The 20,376-nt window shown below is 38.1% G+C and overlaps 1 protein-coding gene across 21 annotated transcripts in view; it reads right to left on the bottom strand.

The window, feature by feature from the left end:
• Window positions 1-4,348: 4,348 nt before the first annotated feature.
• ADAM23 (ADAM metallopeptidase domain 23) overlaps window positions 4,349-20,376 on the bottom strand; it is a 62,683-nt gene continuing 46,655 nt past the window's right edge. For 4 of the 21 annotated variants that reach the window (XM_015868233.3, XM_085553363.1, XM_085553365.1 and 1 more), the window contains 4 exons: window positions 14,435-14,525; window positions 11,058-11,112; window positions 7,508-7,601; window positions 4,349-7,202 (listed from right to left, as the gene is read on the bottom strand). In XM_015868233.3, the coding sequence (XP_015723719.2) occupies window positions 7,126-7,202; window positions 7,508-7,601; window positions 11,058-11,112; window positions 14,435-14,525 (317 nt within the window). In that variant the 3' untranslated portion in view covers window positions 4,349-7,125. Of the gene's footprint in view, window positions 7,203-7,450; window positions 7,602-11,057; window positions 11,113-12,052; window positions 12,122-12,382; window positions 13,037-14,434; window positions 14,526-17,699; window positions 17,791-20,376 lie in introns of those variants that run through there. The other 17 variants (XM_015868238.3, XM_085553366.1, XM_085553354.1 and 14 more) reach the window with 16 other exon arrangements.

The following is a 20,376-nucleotide window of genomic DNA, read 5'->3' as shown; positions in this document are numbered from 1 at the left end:
TTCACTTAATTTTCATTTTTTGGAAATAAAGGTACCTTATTCAGGTAACAGGCACAGCCCGTGCCTGTGCCGCTTCCCCCCCATCACGTAGTGATCCTCCACCTTCGCCTTGGTCCGGGGTTATTAGAGGCACAGTATTGGAGGGGCAGTGGCACGCTGTGTTTCTGCTCGCTTGCCCGGCGATATACGTTCAGCAGGGAGACTGATACGTTTAGCAGAAGAGACTAATGCAGCTCATAACACATAACTTCGCTAAAGACAAGGACGGGCCGGCCGCTCGAACTTTCCTCCAAGAATTGGGGCTTAAACATATTACAGGTTTTGCTCAATCTCCCACTGGACAAGCTATCACTGAGCGCATTTATCAAACATTGAAATCCATTCTTACTATTATTAAACAAAAAAGGGGGAATATGGGAGAGACACTGCAAGAAAAATTATGCAAGGCCTCCTCAATGAAAAGAAGCACTGAGGGAACGGCCTTTAGCCGTGGCCAACTCACCACAGCATCGGAAACCACTCGCAGACACTCAGCCACTTCACTGGAAGGAAAAAGAGCAATCAAACGTAGCTGTGAAATTTGCTCTAGTCATGACTGAAGCCAGTTCACTTCTATGTACTGCCAGATAGAACAGATCCGCGCTTCTTGACATCTGCCTCTGCTAGAGTAAGAAATAGGTAGCAGTTAAAGAGATAGCCCTTAATTCTTCTAACTTCGTTGTGAATAATATTGTTTGACTGAAGGTGTACAAAAATGACAGCCTAGAAATAAGAATTATTTCCCATTGCCGAGAGAATCAATTTTTGTAAGAGAATACATCAAGAAGATGGTGAGAGTTCAGTAGCTTTGTACACTTATTTACTTCCAACTAATCAGGAACCTGTTTCAAAACAAAGCCAGAGAATAAGACTTCTGCAATAACTGATAATTTTCTGCTGTGTGTGGGTAATGTGACCTATGTGATATTAAATACCTCGTGTAGGTATTCAACTTCACAATAGAGAAGGTGTATATTTGGTTTTCCTGCTTTTTTTTGTTTGTTCGTGTAATTGCACAGTCCTACCAATTGCGGTGTTGTACTTCAAGGCAAGTAAGTGGTCTGAATTTTAGTACTTGTTTGTCAGAGCATTAGTGAGAAGAAGAGTAGTAAACTGTACGTGAATTCAGTGACGTGATCCTAGAGTGGTTTGGGTGGTAAAGGACCTTAAGGATCATCTAGTTCGAAGACTTCTGCCACGCACTCGATCAGGCAGCCCGGAGCCCCATCCAACCCAGCCTCGAACACCTCCAGAGACAGGGCTGTCAGAACTTCTCCAGGCATCCCATGCTGGTTCCTCAACACCCGAATGAAACATTTGTGTCTCCTAACATCTAACCTAAATCTCCTCTCTTGTTTAAAGCTATTCTGCTTCATCCTGTCACTATCAGGCTGTAGAGGAAATGCCAAATCACAGCTGGGAGCTGTGATTGAACCCTTGATGGGAAAGCAGGGCCAACCCAGGGGAGCTCAGGTGCACCCAATACAGATGAGTGACTGGAAGGGGTGGAGCCAGGATCCACTCCCCTCCCTCATCTCATTTAAGGGTTGGCAGCAGAGGTGAGAGGTACCTTACTGGCGATTGTGGCCCAGTAGAGGTTTTCTGAAGGAAAGTGGCTTCTTGGTTTCTGCATCTGTGGCAGCTCCTGTGTTTGGACTCACTCTGTTTGCTGCAGCCAGGACTTTGTTGTGCTGCTCTTATTGCTGTGCTTTGTATCATGTTGTAGCATTACACACACAGACCACATAGAAAGTGAGTCCCTCTCCTGTTTATAATATCCCTGCAAGTGCTAGAAGCCTGCAATAAGCCTCACTGTGTGTTGTCCCCCCCCCCCACTCCCCTTCATCACACACACACACACACACACACACACACCTGGACATACAGTTGAATACAGTGTCTGCTGAGTAGTTCCCCCTTCAAAACCCACTTTCAGAGCTTTTTTTCTGGGGGGATCCTGCTGGGGCCAGGAGAGCTCTCATGCTCTTAGAAGGGCATCCTTAAGGAGTTCCTTTTATGTTCTTTTCTAATCCAGCATTTGAGAATATGTATGTATGTTTTTTTTCTTGTGATCTTCCTGTCTGTTACTACAGGTGGGCCTTCTTAACAGTGTCAATCTGGGGTAGGATTAATTAAGATAAGGCTCCTCCTACCCCAGAATGTATTGTGGCATTAATGGTTTTGGCTGCATAAATGGGTATTTTCCTGGTGTTTTTTTTTTTGTGTTTTTTTTTTAAAATATATTTAGTGAAGTACTCTGAGTTTTAGTACTGCCATTGTAAATTTACAACTGACAATCAGATGGGTTGGAAACCAGTTAGTTCCTGAGGCTACAGCAATTAATTTTCTTTTAAGAGGTAGATGATTGTCCTGACTGAGAACTGGGTAAATTCTTCCTGTGGCTTTTCTCAGCAAAACCTCAGATGTGGTCTCCTATTTTACTGAAAGAAATTGAGAAGAGGGTTCATTGAGTCAGACCATGACTCCGAGCATGTGCTCTTATGCTTGATGATTTTACTTTATGAGGCTACCGTTAAGAACAGAGCAAGGAAAACAGCCTGACAGCCCAACAGTCTCCAGGGCTGTCTTCCCCAGCGGTACCAACTGATGAAATAGGTTTTATTTCTAAGAATTTGTTTGACCCATTTCTGTGTGCTTTTGCTAGGCTTTACAAGTTTGTGGGATCTCATCTCTGGGGAAACTTATTGAGAAATGTATAGGAAACTGTTGATCACAGCCTGAACCTCTGATTAACCACCTGAGGCAAGTGCCAGGTCAGCTGTGTGGGAACACAGGTGGAGCTAATTCAGCTGGACTCCACCTCTCCTAGTTTTCATTTAAGGGCTGACCACTGCTAAGGCAGCATCGCTTTTGGAGATCACTCCTTAGTGGTGTTTGGATGACAAACCTCAACATTTTCCATCTAGACTGAAGGCCTCAGAACTGGTGAGTTTTTTTCTATAGATAACTTCTGGCTATTTATTTACCACCATTCTTGTACTATTTAGAACTGTACATTACTATTCTTGCATTTTTCTGCTGTACAAGAAGGATAAGCATTTCAGCTTCCCTCAGGGAAGCAGTTCAGTCTGTCATCTCAAGGCCAGTGTGTCTCAGTCTAAATAGCTTATACTGTAAGCAGTAAGATTTGCATGACTGTAAGGGAACTGCAGAGTCAGGGCCCAAACCACACAGCAAGTACCTGAAAGAAGAGACCAGGTCAGGCTTGGGAGCACAGGTGATGAGGATTCAGCTGTGGGGATGCTCCACCTCTCTTAAGCCTCATTTAAAGGCTGACTGCCACTGAGGAAGGATCTCTTTCAGGAGATCCTTCATTTGCAGACTTCTTCTGTGAGCCTGTATCCTCTTTGGAGACAGATGAGCATTCTTCTTCTTGTGACATCTTTTCTGCAGCAGACCAGTGCAGTTACAAAGACAAATTCCTAAACCTTGCCCTTCCCTGACTTTTCCTCCTTCTGCTCCTGTTTTTTGTGCATGTCAAGTCCTTAAGAACCTACAAACTGCTGAGAAAGCCTAAATCAGGTAAAGAAGTTTAAGACCTCCTATTGTCCTTGTAATGTTTTATTTTTTTTTCCAATGTAAAAAAATAATTAAAAGTTTTTAATTAGTTTGACATTAATTGTGTAGGTATGGGTGGAAGGACTTCTCAGCTTGGTAACCCAAATTGATGTGTAAGGGAGATTACTGTGGATGTAATTACCACAGGTGAGCATAGAAAGTGGAAAAGGTTACATCTTCCTCACTTGCTGCCTGGTGAAGGGTCAGTATTCGTTGTGTACTATCATAGGACAAAAGTCTGATAAAGCGGCTTGCAGTCTAATGCCATTTGTTCTTCCTAAGCTCATGTGACCTAAGGATTAGGGCTTTTGTTTCTGATTTATCTTTAAAAAAAGAAGTCGTTTTTTGTCTTTGCTGACAGAGGGCTACAATTGTACTGTCTGGCCCTTTGGTTAAAGTGAGGTTAGTGAGCATCACTTCGGCTTTAAATATCATTCAGATTTGAGAAATGTAAAAAGGCTTTTTGCCACTAACTGCTGCACACAGGTCTCTTGTTCCCCTCCCTGCATCCAGCAGAAGGGACTAACGCAGCTCTGCTGTCACGCAGCCCGCTGGCAATGTCTTCTCACAGAAAGAACCTTGCTGTGACATGGGGTAGGCTGAGATCTTTGGTAGAAGTAACCTCCTGTCATTTCCCACTGCTAGAGCTGTGACAGCATATCAAACAAAGAAATTAAAACAAAACAACAGAGAATAAATAAGGAAAAAATGAAAAAATTAACTCCTCCACTCCATGTTGATGAAGTTCTTTAATTTTGCTAAGATGCAGAACAAAGACTATTGAGTTCCCATTCATTAGCAGCCAACAAAATATGAAAACTGTCTTCCAACAAAAACTGGCTTCTTACATCAAGTTGTGCACTTAGAAATAATTACAAATAATTTTAAAACGAAAGAAAAATAGTGGAAGGAATAATGAATATAAAACAGGACCGAGTAGGCTTAAAGTATAGCTTCAAGTATTCTATGGCATTTCCTCAGACATTAGTCTTAAATTTGTGCAATACCCATCTTTGCATAGTAAAGAAAGATTTGTTTAACTCCAGCCTTAAGTAATCCATTTCTTTTAACATGCACCTATAGATCTGTTAATTTGCCTAGCGGACTTCTCTTTTAGGAGGATCACATCAATTCAGTGTGAGCATGCAGCAAACTGGAATAAGCTGTACAGTTACCACAGTTTCTTGTCCAGGTGAATAGGTAAATAATGGAGCAAACATACAGCAGGTGATGCAGATGTTACTGTGTCTTTTGATGGCACTGTGATGAACAAATTAAATGCACATGTGCTTCCAAAGCAGAACAAAGACACAACGTAGAAAATGAACACCTAAACTACAATAGCTTTTATTGTCTAATGCCACAGAAAGCACTTCAGCCTTGACCTGCTCTGTGCTGCGTTATCACTTGCATTCTATACCTGTAGGGCAGAGCCACTGCAAACTTCCACATACAGGCAACAGCTGATGAGTACAGTGTAAACTCAGTCAAGAAATCATAATTCCTATGAAACTGCTGGGGTAAATAAAAAGTTACTCCAGCACTGACTGTATGTACATAGTATAGTTGGGGACCACTGTGGTCTGATTTAAAACATCACATCGCACATTTACAATGTTGTTTGTGAAATGCTTCTCAAAGGTTTATTACACAGGTAGCTTACATACATCAGTTGATTTTATTTTAGTTTTTGGTAACCAGCAGTATTTCCATTGTGGTTACACAGCTTTGGGAGCAGAACTCTATCGAAGTTGGGACCACGTTCCCAAGCAAACTCATTTTATAAGACATTGATATATTTGCAAGGATTTTTGGTTTGCCATAGAAACTTAGTTCTGCTTGAGGTCCGGCAGGAACTGTTCAGAATACAACTTCCAAATGTATCGATATCAACTACCTGTGTGCAGCACCTTTAACTCATCATGTAGTAAGTGTTTAATGTGATTGTTAAAGCTGTTTGGAAACAATAACAACTGTCAACCAAAACAATACGTAGTAATTCTCTTGTGAGGCTGCTGAGTTCAACATTATCATAAGAAAAACAACTGAAATGAAAAAGATTATTATTATTATTATTTTTTTTTTTAAGTCACAGGAAATCTGCAGCATTTTTCCCAATGCTCCGACTTGTAAAGCTAACTTAAGAAACAGACTTCTACTGAAAGCAGACGGAATAACTCATGTAACTTCAATTCCATAGTTACTAATATCCAACCCTTAAATCAAAACTTACTGAACTCTCTGATTCTGGTTATCAGTTGCAGCAATAAAGTTTCCAGGTTGCTTCACTTAAATAATTTACTCCATTTTTTTTTTGTTTGCTTGTTTTAATCCAGGTAAACAGGACGAGCCAGATCTCACGGGCCTATAAGGGAGTCCTAAACTAAACTAGTTCTCTTTGAATCTTTCTCAAGTCAGACATATGCAGGCAGCCTGCTTACTATCAGTATGGCTGCCCAGCACTTGTCTGAAAAATCTGTTTCTATGCAAGGTGTATCTAAATAATTAACCCCCCACCCCTACAATTTTATGGATTTCCCATATTCTGTAACTAGCTAGCAGTAGCAGAGTATCAAAAGACTGACTTCTGTATTATACTTGGAAAAGTGAAATGCATCAAGGAGATACAGGGAGCGTGTTAGAAATGTCAGTTATCTTTGTAAGTTGGTATAGGTGAGCAGAAGGGAAGACAAACTTATTTCCAAGCTTTTAACATTTTGCAAGTATTTTAAGGCTTATTTAATTTGTATATTACAGGATCTAGACATCTGGAAAAAAAGCTAGAGTTAAAAAAAATAAAATAGAAGCTTGGCACTTCCGTGCTTAATTTGATGGTGTTACTTTCTTACATTATATTACAGAAAATCTGCCAAAAAAATCAGTGAAAAAGTAATCCAGACTTGTAGCCAATACACAGATATATGCATTTATACATTTTAATTGGTTTTGGTTTTAAGCATACAAGCTTTAGATCGCATTTTTTTGGTGTTAAAACTCCCTGCATCTGCATGCTATCCTCTGCTGTTTTTGAGCAAGCCCAGAGCACTGGCTGTAAAACATGCTACAGAATAAGAGGGGAGAAAAAAAAAAAGAAAAAAAAAATTAAAAAAAATTACCAACATCAAAAATAGATTTACATAAAGAATAGAACCTTTTTATATGGCAATCCTTTTCTGTTTACATATATATTTATATTTATTTATAATCTGTGAAAATGATACATTAAAATCTTATTTCCATATTTACATGTTTTCCTTTGTGGGGCAGCTCCATCCATCGCTCAATTGTTTCCATATCCAACGGGCTCCTGGCCTGGCAGACAGTGAGCTCAAGAGAGCAGGGAGCTCTGAGGCCTGGTGACAAAATGCACTGCACGGCCAGAAGATCAGTCGGAGCCTGGGACCAGCTTCCAAGTGCTTTGTAGTTTTCGGGCTGCATATTCTGCTTGGGGTCAGCTTGCTAGCTTGGTTGTTTATAATGTGAGCCATGCAGGTTACCCTTTCAAAATTAGCTTCTCATGCCACTGGAGATTGTTAAGAAAAAGGAAGTCATGCGAACGCAAGTGAAGTTAGAGCGCCTGTAGGCTGGAAAAAAAAAACCTCCCGCTATTACATGTTTTGAATAGTTCTCTTATTGCACTTGGTCTTTGTCTCTTCCTTTGTTTGAGAAAAGAAAAAAAAGAAAAAAAAACCTCATTTTGAAATAGTTTGCTCTTAACTTATCAGTTAATAATAACGAGTGAAAGGTGAATGGAGAAAGTATTTTCAACTTATCTCCAAAAAGGACAGTTTGATCTCCTCAATTCCTAACTTCTCAACATTACAGTTGTAGCTATGGTCTATGTTCTTCTTTATTTAGTTCCTGCACAGCTACAGCAAAGATATCATACCCAACATCCAATAGTGAAAGAAGCAGCTCTTTGAAATGCATTTCTTCAGATAGGGCCTTGTTGAGTTGGATCGAATCTTCGTTTTTTGACATTTCTTCCAGGTTGCATCCAAAGGAGCAGGGAAAAAACAAGAAGGGCAGATCGTTAGTTAGATATAACAGGAACAAAACCAAAGCTGTGGTCATAGTAAAGTAAAAGGCTCACACTGAGACAACGCGTAATGTTTGCAATAAGGAATTTGGCTGTGTGCTTTCTGCAGCATAGTAACAAGTATTAGTTTCTTTATGAAGCTTAAAGATCATGATGGCGTACAGAATTTAATTACTTTTGTAGTAGTTTGAGAGGACTATGCTTGTAGAAATGCTCAAACCATAGTAAGTCCACTAGGCTATGAAAGCATGCATATGCCTAAGCAGAAGTGAGCCAAAAGTAGTATGAAAGCACACAGACTTGGGTGCTCATAGCAGGTGCTTATCTTTGGTTATATCGGAACTTGGTTTGCAAGTTCTATGTGAGGAAGCCTTGAAGTGCCTCTGTGAGCTCTTACCACACTATTAACCAAAATTGCTGTGAATCTCAGTAAGGTGCAAAATATAGCCAAGACATCACACTCGAAGGAGACTGGACAGTTCCATAAGTTGTATGGCCAGAATTTAATGTTAAGAGCAGATAGCAAGCTGGTGTGATATCCAGGCTCCTACGATACTGGTATCTACCCTATGTCAAACAGCAAGACATCACAAAGCAACAACAAAAGTTAGGTGCAACCTCCCCGGTATCTGGCTTTATGTGGGGCATCAAGCAAGGGGCTCATGCATTTAGTTCTCCCACTGGGCATATGCACCACTACCGCCACCAAACTGACATGCAAAAAGTACGAACCAGGAATTCACAAATTCCCTAAAAGCTACATACCATCCCCAGGATTTTCTGTATTTAGCAGGCCTGCTAACTACTGCGACTGCTGCAGTATTAATAAGTTTTCCTCAGAGTTGAGAGACTAATGGATGTGTGCAAAGGCAAATTCTTTTTGAGAAGAATGCCAAAAACTGGCAGTTCCCAGGAATCTTTTGTTTTGTTTTTGGGTACCACCGTCTACATTTTCTGTACAGTGTGTGCTGTGGAAGAGTTACTGGCTTTTAAAATATCACTATGTTCATCTTGCTAACAGCTGCCCTCCACAAGTCCTGGAATAACACCCATTAGGCTGATATTACTTTAGAGTCTAAATCCATCCTCTGTGTACCGCAGATACATATGAGGTAGGCAAATACTTCTTTTTTTTTTTTTTTTTTTTTTAAGACAGTATTCTTAAATCAGCAAATAGAATGAGTTGCTGTCATCCCATAGAAAATTACAACAAAAAGACAAAGTGGGTGATTACCACATCCTGGGTAGCTGCAGTCTGCACCATTTTATAGCTTATATATATATATATAGCATATATATGATATGCATTATATCAGCACAAGGTTCTCATACAGCATTCAGCTCAACATCGAGTAAACTGCTAAATCTCAGTGGCTCTGGTCCAATCACATCACCTAACTAGATACGTCTCTAGGGCCTGCTTTCATACCTGCCTATTACTTTGGGCCATAATCATGCCTAGCTGCACACAACTGAAGCATCTGAAGAACAGGAGCTCTGAGCACTTGGCCCAGGACACAAACAACAGTGCTACTTTGAAACAGCTTTCAGTAGGTAGGTAGTAGTGCATAGTCAGAGCCTGAGTCACAAGATAAATTAACTTCTCCCTTAGAAAATCAGTGGAATGTTTTAATGAATGACAATCATTACTTGTGATACACAAGTGAAAAAAAATACTGAAATAACCTTTAAAACTCTTTCCTCTATCTGAAAAAAAAAAAAAACAACAAAAAAAAACAAAAACAAAACTAAGCCTGCTCTCTTTAAACAGTGCAGCAAAAGCAATTTGGGAGCTAGGGGCTACAAGAAACCCATAGAGATCACAGAGGAGGGTGCTGTGTTTCTTTGTTGTTTCACGTCAAAAGTCTGTTGTAACTTTAACTTCTTTTTGTGGTTAATATTTCAGTGCCTGGTTAAGTAGTGACAGTCAGCATTTCAGTCTGTAATCCAACCAGAAAAAAAATTTCTAACATAACCAGTATTATAGACAACTCTGAATCAAAAAAGCACACCACGTTGTAAAATGATACAGCTATCACAGTCTGCATGATATGGCTGTCTTTATAAATGCAAAGTATTTCAGAAAAAAAAAATTTTAAGAAAGCTCAATATATGCAAGAAATACCTTTCTGTAATCCTTAGCATCTTTCCCCACTAGTTCGTAACATGGTGACAGAGGAAATTACTTGCAAGTCCTTTTTCTAACTACATAAAAATTTATTCCAAACCACTAATTTAATCTCTTCAAATAGCCAATATTTTCATAAGCATTCCAAAAATGGGATTCAAATACAGGTTAAAAAATAAATAATTCTTTTCTAGACTAAAATAAAAAAAAATACATGATTGAAATTAAGAAAGCAAGAGGCTAAAATTAGCAGCTTAAGATATTGACTTGCTATTTATTGTAATAGTTAAAAAAAAGATTAAATACAATACGTGCTTTTAACACTGATGCTTGTGTAGGTAATGGCTGTTGATACTACAAGGTCATACTACAAGTGTTAAGGAAGTGCTGGTAAGGGACTGAAGCCTCATTCCTCATCAACTGTCTTACTGCCTTAACTTGCATAAGCTTTTGGGGTCTACATGCTTCTGTGTGGACCAGCTAAAATTGTAGCATTTGTATGGACTGTGTAAGTCTTCAGTCCAACCATTAATCCTCCACTTAAAAAAAAAACCAAACAAAACTTGAGCTCCAGCCAAGAAACAGTTGCTGGAACTACACAGAATGGTACCTATGATCAGTTCTTCACTGAGAGCCACTTACCCAGTGTGATATGATGAGAAGCAGCTTTTTATGTGCTTTCACCTAGCACTGCTCCTTAGCAGCACTGCTTCTTTACTAGAAATTGCCTTAATACTGTTAAAGTCAGCAACAAGAGCATTGAATTGGCTTGTATTACTTTCCAAGAGTGAATATATGCTAGAAAAATAAGCAAGCATATGTCCCTCAAGCTGATTTTGCAAGCCAATACAAAAGGCCCACATCAAAAACTACTCTCTGTTAAAATGTCCTTCTAGATCAGTCCTGTATATAATGTCATATGCTGAAATCTTGCACAGACTTGCTACATTGAAATTAATGCCACTAAGCACTATCCAGGGCTCATCTGAAGTAAAATCTACATCCTAATGAGGTTTCCTCTTAGAGCCTTTAACTCCAAACAAGAAATGTTTAGTGAGACTCTTACATCCCTGAAAACTCAGTCAAATTTTCCTTCCTTATCCTGTCCACGCATCAACTTGATTAGAAAATTCAATCTAGAATTCATTCTTGAAACTTTAAGTCTGAACCTCATTTCTCTAAGCTTGCATCAAGTGACTTTAATGCTTCCCCCTCAAGCCTCCCCCCACCCCATCTCAGTTCATGAACAAAGTTTGCTTAGTTGCAGCTTACGTTTGATTTGGACTTGACAGCACAGTACCGTATGTTCATATGAAAATCTGATAACCTGTGAAACAGAAATCACATCTCCCAGTTTGTAAAGCATTAGCTACCTTCTCTCGTATTTGCAGAGACTAAACATATTGCTTGCTTAAAAAGGACACATTAAAATCCTCATCTGTCTCTCCAGATAGACATGAAGCAAAGTATGAGAGGGTCTACATGTGCTAGCCCTCTTTTGTACGCAACTAGAAAAACCACCAACCCCCAAAAGAAACATGCACTTCAAGCTGTGAGCTAGGCCAGGCTGGTGTATTTTGAGGTTCTGCTACAGAACGAGCACTTGTGTCTTGCTCTTTGAAGAAGAGCAGCTTCAAGAGACTTTTCAGTATAGCAATAACAAGCTTCTACAAATATGCAGGCAAAGGACTGACAGCAGGATGCAAAGTGGAACATTTGTGAGAGTAGCTGAAGGGTGCAGAGCACGAAGAAAAAATGAACTATCCAATATTGTATTATTTAAGAAGGGAGAAACCGTCTACCCATCTGTGTTCACACAAGCTTCCGAGTGCAGGCATAACCAGTCAGCATCCACACTGCTGGCACAACTGCCAGCAGCTGCTACAGAAGGGCTGCAGGTTGCTAAGACATAACCTAGCTTACTAAGGAAGAAAACACCTAAACAAATTATGTTTTGTGTTAGTTATTATTTAGGGGAAAATACTCTGTGTCAGAAAAATATAGATGCAATTAACACACGCAAGTCTCTGACATCTGACTTCTGGACCAGAAGTAAAACATATAGCTCAGTTCTTCCAGCAAAATGCAGTTAGCGATGTTCCTAATATTATCAATTGAGAATTCTATATATGACTGCTCTCAAAAAATGAAAATTTTTAACAGACTTAACACAAGTCTTGCAAAAACAAAAAAAAAAAAAGTGGTTGTATTTAGTTTAAAAGTTAATGCACTGAAGCATTAAATAACAAATCAGTTTGACATCTTACCTGACTGCTTCTGCACTTTGTTTAGGGAAACAGAGAATTCTTTCCTATAAATTAGGATCTTATGCGATACTTAAAAAAACCAAAAAACATGCACATTAGTTAACACTACAGAATGTGCCCAGTCTGCATCCAACTTCTGAGGAAAAGCTCAGTGTCCAGACTGCACCCACACAAATACATCTTCCAGTCTATCAGTTTCAGTCTCTCCAACAGCTGAATACAAATCTGTCACTGCATACTCTAAAAGAGACCTCAAACTCACTGGCATCTCTTGCTTTGAGCCCAGATAAGATTAAGTAACAACAAATTAAATGTTCACTAGTATTTTTTTTAAATTGTTTATTAATATGGAAAACATCTATCTCAGAAATACAATGAGACTACAAAAAATATATGGGGTTTTATTAAAATTCTGTTGCTTTGAGATCCGCCATGGCAACTGCAAGTATTAGAGGCTGAGCCAGGGGTAATTATTATACAAGTAGGAGGACTTAAATTATTCAACTGAGAAGGAGCTATAAAAAATAACCATAAAAACCAGAAGCTCAAGGTAAGTCTATCAGCATGTGTTAAAAAGATAACATGCCCATGCTTAAAAAAAAAAAAATCACGATTGACTGAAGTTTTTTTAGAAATCCGGCATTAGATCTGTTATTGCTAAACAGATGAGGAGCCTGGAACACCAGAGCTGCAACTCTACGCACAGCCCTCAGCTTGTGCCAGTGCCAATGGAACGCACAGGGAGCGCTGCCATCCCTTCTCACCTCCTTTTCTTTTGCATCGCACAAAGCCTGGGAGAAATACCAGAAAGAATGCAGCAGGTCCTGGGACTTTCTGAAAGTGCCGATACTGGAAAGCAGCGCAACACGAAGTAAAAACTGTCTTTTTTTCAGAAGGAAGGGCAAACTGTTTTCCCCTGGGCTGGGATATAGGTATATGGAGTATTTTTCTTCTGTATGCATGCATCATTGAGGCCACCAGACCCTAAGAAAAAGAAATACTCAAAAATGACAAAACAAACATTTTTAGGTGACTTTGAAACTGAACGAACAGATAAACAGGCCCGATCATTATTTACTATTCTGACAACCTTCTTAATCAATTAAGAAATGTATTTTTCTACTTCTCAACTCAGATGTAGGATATGAATATGGACTATGTATTATATTATTTCAACTATTATAAAACTCTGATCGAGGAATTTCAGTTTGTCATGGCATGGCTTGTTTTTAATTCACATTATTGAAAAGCAACAGCAACAAATACCATGAACAATTACTTGTTCCTGTGCTTAGAACCTCCCTGATTTGTAAGATTAAAAACACTGGATCTAAATTTAAGCCCCCCCTTTGTTTAAAAAAAAAAACACCAAATACGGCCCATGTGTACATGCAGACTTCACAATGCCAGAAAAACTAACAAGAAATAAGAATTTTTGTACAAGACTCTTCAAGAGTCAGAAGTAGAATGAATGTTGTTGTACTGCTTGTAACTCCTGATAAGAGTTTGCTACCTGTGCTTTATAACTATCAAGACAATTGAATTGAAATGCACGAGTACAGCTTTTATTTTCCAAGAGACACTTCTAGCTTTCAAAAATTTCAGCCTTAGCAAAAAATTCTTAAAAAAAAAAAAAAAGCCTTGAATCAATATTAAGACAGCAAAGAAATCAGCAACAAGAGCCAAAAGATAGCCCCAGTATTTCTGAGACAGCTGTTTCAGCAACACACTTAAGTTACTAAAAACTACTCACCTACTGCCAGTACTTTGCATTTTCACGTAAGAAAAAATAATATTTAAAAAAAGTTTTAAAGTACTACAGCATTCCAAATAAACAGACTTCAAGAATCACAGAAGTGCAGGGGTTGGAAGGGACCTTAAGAGATAGAGTCCAACCCCGCGCTAAAGCAGGTTTCCTATTGCGGGTTGCACAGGTCAGTCACTGCTGCCTGCTCAGTCAAATCCACTGGCAAAGAAAAATTTAGTCTGCTGCAGAGGAAAGGTTCATCTTGAGGAAACCATGGCTACAGTGAGAAATTTACCATTTGGATTTTTTTAAATCCTTGTATTCGGTCTCTGTTGAAAGAGAATGACACTACTAGCTGGAAATGAAACAAGAGTTGCTTGCTAATTGTAGGTGAACTCATGAATGTTAAATTGTTTCTTTTACTTTTGTTCAACTTTGCACCCTGATGACATTGGTTAGTTTTCAATCCATTTCTACAGCTTGTTCAGCACACGTGTAATTTTCCCTCATTAACTCGTGTGCAATTGACAGTAAAATTACTTAAAACTCTTGTAGCAGGAACTCAACATTTAGTGATGAAAGCAAGAAATAGAACTGCCAGAGCCACTGAAGAGAAGACATGCGGCATTGCTTACTTAAAGCCCCATCCTGTCCCCCCAAGGACAATAGCTGCTACCAGGATGGCACCAGCGATGGAGCCTATTATAAGATTGGTGGCACTAGGACCTGTGATAAAGGATTACGTTAAGAAAGATGTGAATATTGTGCTTGTTTTTACATAAAGTACAGCAACCTAAAGGTTAGTCAACAAGTCAAGGAATGTAGACAACACATACAAGGTGATGTCTGTAGACTATGTCAGCAGGCCCAACTTACTTTTAAGAAGAGAATGAAGAAACCTGTTGGTCTCTGCACTGTGTGCTACGTTAACTTCTACCATAGATAGATATCTAATATTAGAGGGTAAATTCCACTGTGACCTTTATCCAGTGAACTGATGTTCAACTAAGGAGGTCACTGAGATCTTTGCAAAGAATTCTGTAACTTAAAGGTGAAAATATAAATGCTGTCTTACTTATGACTACAGCAAACAGGGGCAAAAAAAAAATAAATCCTATTTAGTATAGATTGTGAAAGGAGATAGATGCTTTAATTTGAGCTTGACAGTATTTAGCACCACTTGCTAAACTGAGTCCAGACTCCTCCTAGTTATGTCAATGCTAAATTTACAAACAATCCTTGACAAAGGAAAGGATTACATAATAAGGAACAGAAGTTGACATAAAAGCAGCATTCCCATTAAGCTTTCCAAACATCAAAGCATCTCTTCATCATCCTCAAGAAGCTACTTAACAACAAAATAGGGGAAGGGTGGAGCAGGAAAAAAAAAAAAGGAGCAACAAGAAGCAGCAGCACAAAATACACTTGTGCACTTTACTGAGGAGGAAGAGAAAACCTAAATAAGAAATTCATAATTGACCCTTAAGTGCTCTCTTTACACAGGGTGCAAGAAAACAGACAATACAATTGAGTATTTTACCATTTCAACTGCTCTGCACACAAAAAAACACCTATGAGCAGTCTTTGATGTAAAGCTAATTGCACCTGAGCTGAAAGCAAATCGAAATCAACAAAATTATTTTGCAGTTTGTTGCATACTGTGTTCAAACATTTAAATATTCAGGAATAGTCCTTAGAAACAGTTGTTAGCTCCTCCTATCCTCCTATCCCAGTCTGTCAAAATCAATGCTTCAACACAGCAATAAAATGACATGGAGTTTTGAATGCTACAGAACAACTAACATAAGGAAGAAAAAGTAGTAGTCAGATCAGCAAAGGAAGGACAGCTGCAATAACTCAACATTTCAAACCTTCTGCCAGGTCCCAGACACCACAAAAAGAAAGTACCCCAGGGTCTAGGATTTAGAGCTGTGACCTAACTTCACTGCATCCATTCCATCTTCGCTATAGCAGCCCTCAGATTATGTTGTAACACTAATCAGAATGAAAAAATGGCTCTGCAATCATGTCAAACTCATGCTGAAAATAAGTACAATTAAGCACTATAAATAAGAATGCATAAAATTCAGGTATAATTCATGGGGGGAAAAAAAACACCCTATACTTTGCCATGACCTTCAATTAATACTCCACATTTACTTCCAGAAGATTGCTTATTTGCTACAAGGAAGTATAGCAGAATTATACAAGGCTTAAACATCATCCCAAACCCTTCCAAGCCCTTGTTTTAAAAACTGCTTCCTACAATTCATACAAAAAGAATATTTAGGAACATAAATTAAAAACTGAAAAGAAATAGTGTAGGCTTAGTGGATATGAGCAGTACACAAATTTGACAGTAATGATTAAAAGTTAATTTTTCACTACTTAGAAGATACCTTGTTTAGACTTACCTTTGAAGTCACACCTGGCTCTAAATTAGTAGGAGTGAGTAAGGTGCAGGGTAAATGAATGCCATCTGATAGAGTCTACACTCCCAATTAAGGCTTGTTTTCAAGATTTAACAACCTTATGAGCTACTGTATCCAACTTGGATGTATGGCTTACTCTGGATTTCATCAAATAATTGCACACAACAAAAGACTGCAAACACAAACTAAGCGAACTGTAAGAAATCCTAGAAACCTTGATAAACTGTAACACTGATTTCTTCCCAGCCATAGAATGCTGTCTTCCCACAAAAAAACCAAAACAAAACAACACACCATAAGGATTAGAATATAAATTAAATTTGATAAAGATGTACTAAATGGCCACTTTTTTAACATCTCTCCTCTTACTATGTTCCCTTGTTGTTACATGTTTGAAAAAAGACTGGAAAAATTCATTGAAAATTCAAACTGAACAGATACCTGAGACAAGTTAAGTTAACGGACAAGTTATTGAACTGTGTTAAATAACAAACGAATCCTTAACGGATATTTTTCATAGAATGGTTAGGGTTGGAAGAGACTTTTAAGATGTCATCCACTCTCCCTGCTATGGACAGGGACACCTCGCTAGGCCAGGTTGCTCAAAGCCCCATTCAACCTGCTTTTGAACACTTCCAATACTAAAGCATCTACAACTTTCCCAAGCAACCTGCTGCACTGACAAACCAACCTCACCATAAAAACATATTTCTTGTATCCAAACTAGATCAACCTCCTTTCAGTTTTAAAACTATTGCCCCTCGCTATGTCACTACTACAGGCCTTGATAATCTTCTCCATCTTTCTTGCAAGCCCTGTATATGTACGTATATAAGAATCAAATAGCCACAGCTAAAATCGAGTTAGTAGGCTAACACTTAAGATTCCAGTTCCCAAAAATTATGAAGATGGTAAAAACTGCTTATATGTATCATATATTAATTCTGTACTTCAGTATTGTACTGTCTTGAGGTAACAATTCTGGAATCAGAATAACTGGAAGTCTTACTACAGAACGAGTTATATACCCTGTTATCATCAACTTTCATTTTCCTATCTAGATTGCATGAGTTATTAGACTAAAAGCCACAAAGAACATAAGTTTCTGCTTTTTATCAAATAGCCCAGGTTACCCTCATTCTATTTTGCAAAATAATTACAAACATACTTTGTTTTTTTTCCCCCATTATTTTCTAAATTTGGCATAATGTGAACATTCAGACATTTAATTTCACTTGGACGATGTAAAAATTCACAAACTTGTTTTTTTATGCCCCACATTACCCCAGACAGGAGAAGGTTCAACACTGCATGAGCAACTCACACAACACAGACACGGTCAAATCACAAACAAATACGACCACCACATGACAAAGCTAAAGGGGTAATACACAGAGGGCTCAGGTGCATACAGTTACCTCACACACTAGGCACCAAACATAAAACTCAAACTATGAAAAATGCTTACTCTATTCCCCACCCTGTGCCTCCAAAAATCACCCCCAAGGCCAGAATGGTCCCTGCCACTGCACCTATTAGCCTGTTAGTGGCCATGCTCACTGTGCGGAGGGAAAAGGGAAGATTTTTTAAGGAAAAGATCACATCATAAAAGTCTGAAATGAAAACATGAAATAATTCCTCTAAGGAATATTTTACTTTATAAACCTTTGGTAAGCAATTCAAGCCTCTTATCAAACTTCTATTTACCAAATACTGTAGCTTTAAAAATTCAGATATAAGCTTTATTCATCTTATTTGAATGCCTGCAAATATTTCAGCAAGAGGTTTTTCTATAAGTGTATGACTACTCCTTTTAGCTTGTGATTGTATTCTTGTGTACTTAAAGAGGGAACATCCTCAACTTACTGCCTTATTATGTTTAAAATAGCCAAAACATAAATAAGTCACCGATAAGAAAACTTCCTTTAGGTCACTGGAAACAAACTGTATCCATAGTATATAACTATGCAAATGGAAACTTCATTTGGAAACAGTTCCTTTGTGTGGGAAAAAACACATAAAAAATGATTTTAAGTAATTCCTTTACTAGTTTGCAATATTTTCCTTTGTAACAGCATTTACCACTCTTTGTTATATAAATAGAGAGATTTGACACCTTCTAAAAGGTAGAACTGACCTTTGAATTGAGCTTCGGGAATGTTCTACACTTTGGTATGTTTACAGAGCCTTAATGTGCTGAGGCCTTATCTTTCATTTTTGAAGGAAACTTTTTGAGGAAAAAAAAAAAAATCTATATTTCATATGTTGGAAAAAAAAAAAAAAGTTAAAATGCTGATAGATTGATTGCACCATAACTGACCATAAACAATTCTCTAATAGGAACTTCTTCAGGGACAAAGACTTCATAATCTTCATGCTGGAAGCCTCTTTTGAAAATGCTTCTTAATTCTGTTTGTTTCATATACACAAACACACACACGCACACACACTTGAGACAAAAGTTTTTGTGTAAAAAACAAACAAACGGTATTCCACTAGTCAAACAAAGGCCCAGTTCTGTAAATGAAATTGCAAAGAAAGACCTGTGCACATGGAGCCCTACTGACCTCAAAGCCATTAGCCAATGCTGTAAAAGAATTCAAAGTTTCTGCAGTAGCCAAACACTAACAGCAGGAGTTCCTTCCCAGAGCACCTACCATCCTGAGCTGCTCTCCCATGGCTCTGCTGATAAAGTAGGTTGCAGAGCTTAGACTAACTTAAGACCTATGTATAAATATAATTAAGGACCACCAATTTTTAAATCCTCAAACACTGAGTAGAGGCAAAGGATGGCTGATAGAAAATTCTCAGAAGTGCAGCGAAACCTGAAATTAACAGCTATCACAGTAATACATAAACAAACAGCAATACTACTTTCCTATACGTAGTGAAAACATACTAAGAAAAATGGTATATCTACAGTGTAAAAAGTGAAAAAGCAATTTGTGAGATTTCACATCTCTTATAAGGTGTATGACCTCTCCCTAAATAATTACCTTCTTTAGCGGTAAGGAGCTGAAACCAGAAGAAATTAAAGCCCTCAACTCTCTAACATACCAGGACTCCTCACTAAAGCAAATCTTTTCCCAAAGCTTTTGACAATGTACAAAAAAGATTCTAGTTTACGTACATTTTTTCCCCCCTCATCTATCAGAATATAACATTTCCATCAGAAGTACTAAATTTAATGCAAAGAGGTTACTCCTGTAAGAAAGAGCTGGTGTCTCTTCTTGTTTGTAGTATAAGGAAGGAGGTAGATGGAAGTAAACTGGATTTATTTTAAATGATGATTCATAATGGAACTGTATAAACACTGGAAAATTCTTGTAAAAAATATTGCAATTGTAATAAAAAATAGTTTTCTACTTTTTTGCAGGTACTTCCTGGGAGATTTTAGTCTGAATCTGTCAAATACTTACAATTCTGACAGTCAAAACTAAGCACATTTGCTGCCCTAAGTGACAAACTTGCTAATGATTAAAACTGTAAAAGCGGAAGGTTTGACACCAATACCACAGCTATGGCTATCACCCCATCCATGCATGATTACTTGTATTCACTCTAGTTTAGAAAGTCAGATTATGTTCGTCCCAGCTTGTTCCTTAAATCTCTGATCGTACCAGATATCACTCTCTGATGTTGGAATTGGTTGAGCTGTAATGATATTCTCATAACTGTCTTTATGTTCTATTTATTTATTTTTAAGAAAAGGAGACTAGTTTGTCTCTGAAATATAACAGAAATGTAGGGCTAAGGAAAAGGAAGTATTTTGGTATCTGTCTCAGACGTGTACGTTGCCAGTGACACAGGAAGTGCTGATAAATTAATGGACATTATTTGAGTACTTTGGTATTTGAGTATTTGAGTACAGAGCTATGGAAAATTGTTTCTGTATTCTTTTGAAATCATCTCCCAAAGAAATCCTCTATTAACACACAAAGTTTATACTGACTGTCAATGTTCTGGCTCCTGAATTCACTTCTAGGTGACTCAACATCAATAACTTACTATAAGAACATACAAAAACAATTCATCTTTTGAAATTCTTTCAATCACCTTATAGCAAAAGCATTCAGTGGAGGCCACTGAAAACTGGATTATAAACTACATGTCTGTCCACTTGAAATTATACCAATTAGTTTCAA

Source organism: Coturnix japonica, chromosome 7, assembly GCF_054131305.1.
Source record: "Coturnix japonica strain WE chromosome 7, WE-NBRP24, whole genome shotgun sequence".
Lineage (NCBI taxonomy): Eukaryota > Metazoa > Chordata > Aves > Galliformes > Phasianidae > Coturnix > Coturnix japonica.
The sequence above is the reverse complement of the archived record's forward strand: the minus strand, read 5'-3'. Positions and strand labels throughout refer to the sequence as shown.